The sequence below is a fragment of the Theobroma umbraticum genome, unplaced genomic scaffold, assembly GCF_002168275.2.
Source record: "Theobroma umbraticum cultivar Fairchild unplaced genomic scaffold, ASM216827v3 scaffold_50.0, whole genome shotgun sequence".
Lineage (NCBI taxonomy): Eukaryota > Viridiplantae > Streptophyta > Magnoliopsida > Malvales > Malvaceae > Theobroma > Theobroma umbraticum.
In genome coordinates this window covers 894,030-903,027 of record NW_018397261.1, presented here as the reverse complement: position 1 = coordinate 903,027, position 8,998 = coordinate 894,030, and the positions used below count along the sequence as shown (strand labels likewise).

The following is an 8,998-nucleotide window of genomic DNA, read 5'->3' as shown; positions in this document are numbered from 1 at the left end:
GTGGGATCGATACTCTACTTGCTAATATATTATCTATTCGATACGTATATTTGCATAGTAGAATTTTAACTGACAATTAGTTTTGGATTGCAATCACATTACATCCCTTGGTTGTAATGTGATTGCATTGCAATCTTACATTACAGTGGTTTGTTGCAAAACAAACATTACAATGTAATTTAATTGGACACATTACACGGAATGTGCTCTCACTTTCCTCATACCAAACACTACCTTATATCAATGAGGACATGTTCAAATTCAATGTTACTTTTGATAGTATAAGATGGTTGATTTTGCTCATATAATTGATTCATTTTATTTATGATCTAATTTTTTAAGGCTTGTTCATTACTATAGAATGAAGTAAGTCCTATTCTTGATCAAAAAAGGAAAAAGTTATAAAATTTGCATGCTTACTAAGATTACTAGGAATTCATGTCCTAAAGTTGAAAGATGTTCTAAAATGCTTGAATTGGTGCATAGGGATGTAAGTTATTTGCATAACATACCTTCAATAGGGGGAAAGAAATACTACGTGACATTCATTGATGATTATTCAAGATTTTGGTATGTTTATTGGATGTACTGAAAAGATCTAATCTTTAGGTAAGGTTAACATGCATAAAACTTAAAATTGAATTATATTCTAATACTAAAATCAAATTTTTAAGAACTAATAGAAGAGGTGAATACTATAATCGAAATTATTTTGAGTCCATTGGAATTGTTCATGAAACAGCAATGCCATATTTTCCCTAACCAAATGGTGTGGCCGAACCTAAAAATAGATTATTAATTGAAATGGTTAATGCCATGTTGTCTAATGCCAGTTTAGGACAAGGATTTTGAGGTGAAGCAATGTTGAAAGCATGTCATTTTCAAAATAAAGATCATCATAAAAGGAACAAAGTTACTCTATATGAGCTATGGAAAAAAAAAAAGAAAGAAAACCCAACTTAAGTTCTCAAAAGATTTGGGGTTCTAGAGCAATTGTAAGAGTTCCATAATATAAAAGAAATAAATTGAGAACAATAGGATTGAAGTGCATATTCATTGGCTATGAGCATGATAGTAAGGTATATAAATTCATGGTTATTGAAATTATTGATTTAATTGCAACTAATAGAGTCATCAAATAAAGGTATACCATCTTTTCAAAAAAAAATTTAAACCAATTCTTCAATCCAATGAAACTATTCAAAGAAGTTCATATGAACTCAAAATGAATTTTGTAGAAATTGAAGAGAATGAAGACCTTGTACTAAAAGAAGTAAAAGGTTAAAAAAGGCAAAAACATGTGGTTCCAGTTTCTTTATCTTTCTTATTGAAAGAACAAAGAAGGTTGCAAATAAACCTATAAAACATTGCTCCAATATGGAATCTAATCATACTATCTTTGATAAGGTAATGAAATCTCAAGATTTTGCATTTTGGAAAGAAGCTATAAAATATGAAATGGACTCAATCATGAGTATAATATTTGTATTCTAGTAGGCCTACCTCCAAGTTCCAAGTGGATATTCAAAAGGAAAATGAAAGTTGATAGAAAGACAACCGAGTTGATGGCTAGACTTGTTGTCAAGGGATTTACATAAATACATTGGAATTAATTATTTTGATAAATATACACTAGTAGTAAAAATTGATGCAATTATTAAAATGCTTATAGCATTGGCTTCAATATATAAATTAGTAATTCACTAAATGTATGTGAAAATCATATTTTTAAATAGTTATTTAGATGAAAAGGTGCACATGAACAACTTGAAGTGTTTGTGACTCCAAGGCAAAAAAATGAATGTGTAAATTAATCAAGTCCCTCATATGGACTTAAACTAGCTCTTTCATAATGGCATAACAAAATTGATGATGTAGTTCTAACAAATGGTTATAAGATTAATAAATCTGATAAATATGTCTATAGTAAGTTCAACAATAGAAAAATAAGTCATTGTTTGCTTATATATAAATGACATGTTAATTTCTTGAACCAATCTAGAACAAGTTGAAAATACCAAAAGGTTCTTGTCTAGCAACTTCACTATGAAAAATATGAATGTTGTGGATGTGATTTTGGAAATAAAAATATAATGGGTCAATCATAAATTAATTCTTTTTAATCTCAACATAGTGAAAAGATCCTAAAAAGAATAACTTCATGAACAATTAATCCTTTAATAAGCTAACGTTAGATCTGATCATCCACTCGTAATTAATTGTCATGAATGTAAAGTTTCAAATTAATATAATATTCATGTCAAATCGATTAATAATATTTTTTTTTCAGTATATACCTATATATGTAATTGTTATAGTTTTACTGTTATCAAATAAATATTGAAAAAATTTCAATTAATTTAAATTTTGACATGTATAATTTATGTGAGTAAAGCATGAAATCTGAAGATTAGATTAACAAAATATTAATCATACCAAAAAACCTCTTCATATATATATATTAGGCACACGTAACATAATTTGAATGCATAATGATAATCATAAAAGAATTGTTTTTGTTTTTAAGTTAATTTGATAAAAAAAATCAAATAAGGAGAATAAATTAGGACCCAAAAAATGTAACGTTTGGAAGTCGAAGGAAACCCACCTGAGATAAGGATACAAAGATTGGGCTTTGGACTTCATTTAGGTTTGGTTTTTGGGCCGGGCCTAAAGGAAAATGACTCTCAATTCAGATAAAATCGGTGTGTTTGGCAACAGCAAGCTTTGAGTTCCAGGATTAGGGTTTTTCATATTTAGGGTTGCCTTATAAGCTCGCCATAGCCTCATTTGCTACCTTACTTGGCCGACGACAGCAACTGAGCCAGTGTTAAAGAGACAAGGCGCCTCCGCGCAACAACCATGGTTCACGTCTCCTTTTACCGCAACTGTGAGCTCTCTCTCTCTCTCTCTCTCTCTCTCTCTCTCTCTCTCTCGCTCGTTAAAAAATCTTTCTTTGAACTTTGATCTGCTGTAGATGTTTTGTATAGATCTTATGTTACCTTTGGTCTTGTCTGTGTTGTAATTTTTTGGCCTAATAGCTTGTTGGCTTTTGCTGTTTGTGGGAAAAAGAATTTGGTTTTATTTTATTTGTGATTTCAGTTTAGATTTGCTTAGTAAATGGAGAGCTGATTAGGGGAGGGTAAAGGGGTTTCTTGGGTAGCTGATAAGCCAGATGGGAAAAGAAAAAAAAATGGAAATATGGGCATTAGGATATCTATTTTATTTTGTTGATCATGAAAAACAAATGGTGTTGCCTTTGTCCTAACAAAATCGACTCATTCGAGTGTTCAGAGCTGAAGTTTTTATGTTCGTTTGGTAAATAGTTTGTTGGTTTATGATTATTTTTTTCTCTCATTGTATGTAAAATCATGAATGATAACAGATGGGAAGACATTTAAGAAGCCTCGTCGTCCTTATGAAAAGGAGCGATTGGATGCTGAGCTGAGGCTAGTGGGAGAGTATGGGCTGCGATGCAAGAGGGAACTCTGGAGAGTTCAGTATGCTCTAAGCCGCATTCGAAATGCTGCAAGGGATCTTCTAACCCTTGATGAGAAGAACCCACGTCGGATCTTTGAGGGTGAGGCTCTTCTTCGCAGGATGAACCGATATGGGCTTTTGGATGAGAGCCAGAACAAGCTTGATTATGTCTTGGCCTTGACTGTGGAGAACTTCCTTGAGCGCCGCCTTCAAACTCTTGTGTTCAAGGCTGGAATGGCTAAGTCTATCCACCATGCCCGAGTGCTTATCAGGCAGAGGCATGTTAGGTGAGCTTATATAGTGTTTTGATGCAAGTTGAGCATGATTGCTATTGATTTCAACTGTTCACCATTATGTTTCTGATGTATTCTTTTTTCTGGATAATTACCTTTATAAGTTGCTTTTGCTTGATCCTGTATGACTACTAACTGGTTAAACTGTAAAATAAAAAAGATTTGGTAGTAAAATATGGGTTGGTATATCTTTTGATATAGGAAGTACGCAAGACAAATTGCTCACTTTTTCTTTTGAAGGGGGACAATTTTTTGCCTCTATTACTTGAATATTGGATAAATATTGGGGCAATCTCCTGTGTTTTATTGCTTCTAGTTCTGCATACTGCAATAAGATTGTAGCTTTATTGTATTGACTTTTTTTTAATGATCAAGGTGTAGACATTAGAAAGCTTTAGCTCTATTTTCTTGATAGATTACTCAATCCTATTCAATTTTTGTATGTACGAACATAAATATTTTTGTTTTTATTTGATGTGTTATCTAGTTGGTTTATCCAATTTTGTTCAATTCTTTTCTGTTGTGATTATATTGCAGTATAATTATCATTTGTCCATCAATAATTCAATAGTCTGCTCAATTTTTTTCTGGCTGTACAGGGTTGGCAGGCAGGTAGTCAACATTCCTTCATTTATGGTGAGGGTTGATTCACAAAAGCACATTGATTTCTCTCTCACTAGTCCATTTGGTGGTGGTCGTCCTGGAAGAGTAAAGAGAAGGAATCAGAGGGCAGCTGCCAAGAAGGCTGCTGGTGGAGATGGAGATGAAGAAGATGAAGAATGAGTAATGGGGTTTGATCTTTTTGCGGATAGTTATAGTAGGACTATCTCATCTAAGCTAGTTTTACATGACTTGAAAAGTGATGTCTTGCTGTTTATTTGGATGAAATTTTGATTGCTATATTTTGGACATCTTGTTTTACCGAATTTTGTTTTAGCTTCCAAGATAATGTGGCTCCGTTTTTTTATTACTTGCATACAAGATTATCTTTCCCTAGCTTGAAGAATCTGAATGTGATGTTAAATTGTAGTTTCTCTCCAAAGTGGGGCAACCATTAGTTTTAGAGCTAGGGGATTTTCCAAGATGAAAATGTTATTTATGAGCCAATTGAGATTTCCGCAAACTGAGTATGATGCAGTAGCAGGGAGGCATGTGATGTTGTAACTTAAGTAGTGAATTGATGATGACTCTGTCTACCTAGCTTATCGATTTTGGGATTGAATTAGCCAAAGTATTCCGTTGCAATTCTATATCATAAAATGTCAAAAAATAAAAATTCCCATGGCTGGCTGGTTGTTCGGAATTTGTCTGTGCACGCAGAGCTGTTGTTGACCAGCAGCTGCTGCCCGCTGGATTAAAACTCCGCGTAAATGCTTTATGGAAAACTTTGGTCAAATCATATTTGCCCAAAGCATCATTTCCTCCCAATCAACAGATCCATTGCCATTCAAACCCCAAAACAGGCAGCGCCCTTTATGTCCCGACCCTATCATCAGAACAAAGCAGGGCAGGAGAACCTCACCATGGATTCCGTGAACTTCTTCAGAGGCTACGACAAAGTAAGCCGCCTCGAAAACCAAAACCCATCCCAAAAACCTGTCTCGACCGCCATAACCATCTCTGCCATCCTCATCCTCACTTTGGTCATCGGCTTAACACTAGCTGCGTTGATGCTGGAACCCATCAAAGCACCAGCTGGCACAGCCTCACCCTCACTTTCTTCTAACTCGGATGAGTCTATCAGGACGATCTGCAACGTGACTCGGTTGCCTGAGTCCTGTTTCACCACTCTATCTTCTCTCAGCGCCTCTACCAAGCCTGACCCAGAAAGCATCCTTCACCTCTCTCTCCAAGTGGCCATCAACCATCTCTCAAACCTCTCTTCATCACTCAAATCCCTCAATGATCTCTACTCTCAGCCTGCTTTAAAGGACTGCGTGACCCTGTTTGATGACGCACTGAATCGACTCAATGATTCAGTGTCGGCAATGCAGGTGGGTTCTGGGAAGGAGCTAGTTTTGACTAAGGAGAAGATTAGCGATATCCAAACTTGGATTAGTGCTGCAATGTCTGATCAGGAAACGTGTAATGATGGTTTGCAAGAGATGGGATCGACGGTTGCTGATAAAGTCAAATCTCAAGTTCAAAGCTCTAAAGAGTCTATTAGTAATAGCTTGGCAATTGTTGCTAATATGCAAAACCTCCTACAGAAGTTTGGTCTCATCATGCACTGAGTTTTTGGGTTAATCTTCCTTTTTGTTTTTTTTTTTGCCTCATTATGCTAGGTTAGGTTGTTTTGCTCTAAGTTTCTTTGTCATAATATGTGGGGTTATTGTTTTGCATTTGTAAGGTGATGCAAATATAATTGTGCAAATTTTACTGCTATAAAGATTTTTGCTATCCAAAATTGGGTCTTGAAATTTATTTTAAATTGTTGCTCATCTTATGAATTTTAATGGGTCTTAGAACTTTGCTGCTGTTTCCTTTGAGTTTCCTATGACATCACACTGCTAATCATAGAGATGCTCTTCTGTCTCAAATTTGCTAATGATATTGCCAGAAGCATGTTGGGATGTCCCCCTGATGATAGAAACTGGAATTGCTCTGGAAATTTCCTGCTATTGATTGACAAAAATTCTTTCTTTGGCTTGCTTCTCGCATTGTTTTGACTACGCATGTGATTTATGTCTTTGATAGTTGATAGTTGATAGTTGATAGTTGATAGTTGATAGTTTATAGTTCTGAAGATGCCCAGAATGTCTTGAGGGGTAGTACTCTAGCCCCGACTGTCTGGTCTTCTCTTGGTGACTCTCTAGTGCCATTATTCTTTGGACAAAACAACTCTTTGGCTTGGCTTGAATCAGATTGTCGTTGCGCTTTCTGATCTTCTTGGAATCTGATTTGAATTTCTTGATGGTACTACCTTTGGAAAGCAGGAAACATAAGCCTTTTTGAAGGAAAACTGCCTGATGCTATAAGCATTCTTAAGTCCTCTCTTAATATTGCTGGAAATCTTGAAAAAGGATAGTCTTCCTACAAATTTGCTAAATGAAATCAGACGGATCTTCTTCAAGTAGTCCAGAGCTTGCAGGTTCTGGAGGAATAATCAGAGATGATTTTGATTTTTGGGGAGATGATAAAGGGTTATCACATGAGGTTTGGGATTAGCACGTTGTCTACCAGCTGAGCTATGACTATGGGGTTAAGCAATGGGCTTTCCATAGCCGAAAGTCTTTTGCATCACTTTTCTGAAAGTCGAAGTGGATAGGACGTTAATTGCAGTTATAGACTTGATTTAAAAACCTAATGTGTAATCCTATAACCCTTTTAGGGAATTATCACTTCCAAAAAAGAAGATATCAATGTGGACACTCGCCCCTTTTATATTCTAATTGCTTATTGTAGATGCTTAAATTGTCAATTACAGAGCACATAGCCACTTCTTTGTAGAAGAAATGATGCAGCTGATCTTCTAGCCAGAACAGAAAACAGTTAATTTCACGAAGTTCCCTTTTAAGGCAAAATTGGTTAAAATAAATCAATTCTAAACTATTGCTAATGTCAAGCCAGTATTGTGTGAAGGTGGCGGAATTAGAGTCTTGTTCAGATCGGTTGCTTCCATTTCTATTAGATAGTGCTTACGTTTATCAGGCAGACAAATCCAGTTGATCTATGACTACGGCAATCATCAATCTTGGTCTGAGCGTTAATTTTGGAGAAAGAGATTTTGGTTTGAGGCCCAACTGGCCAAATCCAGTAGATTTTTCATAAATATACAAAAAAAAGAAGGGGTTAGTATGGTCAAAAACTTCAAGGCAGCAGCAGCAACTGTTTGAGTGAGAAATGGAGCAGAAATAGGGTCTTCTTCAGATGTGTAGCTTCTGTTTCTACTAAAATTTTTTTAGAATTTTAACGCCAGGTGTATGTAGTGGATCTTCTCCGATCATCATTATTAACCTCAACTTTAATTTTAAGTTTCTGATAAGGCCTCAAAAGTAGCCACTGAGAAAAAGGAACAAAATCCCACATTGATGTTTAATGAATATTCCACTTTGTTTATATACAGCATAAGGGGCATCCAGCATCGCCGAGTTTGGTTGCGCAAGCTTGTGACCCAAGTGGGGGCATCATGGTGATGGGACGTTGGTTTAGCTTGCTGAGTCGGATCCTCAGTGGTCGATTATCTGGCCTGTCCATTCCAAGCGAAGAGTTGGGCCATGGGATTTGAGCGAAGGCTCTGGGTCTCGTGGTTCTTAGAGTGGAGGACCGCGTGTGAGGCTGGATTCACAGAGAAGACTTCCCGCTCTTGCAGTGGAAGGATAACAGGCCGGTGCCGCTTGGATCCAAAATGGCTCTGTGGGCTGATCTTAGCTGAACCATCATCATTTTTCCTGATAATTTTTTAACTTTATTTTACTCAAATTTTAGCCCTGGCTTTTACTGTTCACATGCCTGGACAATGTGTGATTGGATGGAATTTATCACATTTATGGCTTGTACTTGGCCATTTGTGCATAATCATTCAAAATCATTTTTGAAGAGATTCAAAATCGCATTGATGCTTTAGAAAGTTAAAACTCAAGAATAGTAGTCCTTGAAACGCCAACATAGCAAACTCATTCAATAGATATGGTAAATCAACAAACAAATTCAAACGATTCTGATAATCAACAAATTAGCAAAATGGTTTGAAAAGAATCTAAAAAACTCTTTTACTCAAGTGGAGGGCACCGCGTGAGGCTGGATTCACAAAGCAGCGAAGACTTCCCGCTCTTTGCAGTGGAAGGATAACAGACTGGTGCCGCTTGGATCCAAAATGGCTCTGTGGGCTGATCCTAGCTGAACCATCATCATTTTTCTTGATAATTTTTTAACTTTATTTTACTCAAATTTTAGCCTGGCTTTTACTGTTCACATGCATGGACAATGTGTGATTGGATGGAATTTATCACATTTATGGCTTGTACTTGGCCATTTGTGCATAATCATTCAAAATCATTTTTGAAGAGATTCAAAATCGCATTGATGCTTTAGAAAGTTAAAACTCAAGAATAGTAGTCCTTGAAACGCCAACATAGCAAACTCATTCAATAGATATGGTAAATCAACAAACAAATTCAAATGATTCTGATAATCAACAAATTAGCAAAATGGTTTGAAAAGAATCTAAAAAACTCTTTTACTCAAAAGTTGCAACATTTGATTTAGATATAGAGGAAAAACCA

The 8,998-nt window shown here is 35.8% G+C and overlaps 2 protein-coding genes and 1 non-coding gene across 3 annotated transcripts; all 3 read left to right on the top strand.

Moving 5' to 3' along the window:
- The first annotated feature begins 2,740 nt into the window (after window positions 1-2,740).
- LOC110418505 (small ribosomal subunit protein uS4y) lies at window positions 2,741-4,769 on the top strand. The gene is made up of 3 exons (XM_021431248.1): window positions 2,741-2,890; window positions 3,386-3,767; window positions 4,373-4,769. The coding sequence occupies exons 1-3, from the start codon at window positions 2,863-2,865 to the stop codon at window positions 4,554-4,556; spliced, it is 594 nt and encodes a 197-aa protein (XP_021286923.1). The 5' UTR covers window positions 2,741-2,862; the 3' UTR covers window positions 4,557-4,769.
- A 149-nt stretch (window positions 4,770-4,918) lies between these two features.
- Window positions 4,919-6,180, top strand: LOC110417940 (Plant invertase/pectin methylesterase inhibitor superfamily protein). The gene has a single exon (XM_021430544.2). It carries the CDS (start codon window positions 5,144-5,146, stop codon window positions 6,005-6,007), a length of 864 nt encoding a protein of 287 aa, XP_021286219.2. The 5' UTR covers window positions 4,919-5,143; the 3' UTR covers window positions 6,008-6,180.
- Window positions 6,181-7,859: 1,679 nt separating this feature from the next.
- On the top strand, window positions 7,860-8,160 carry LOC149527072 (signal recognition particle RNA). Its single transcript, XR_016351373.1, has one exon.
- The last annotated feature ends 838 nt before the right edge of the window (window positions 8,161-8,998 follow it).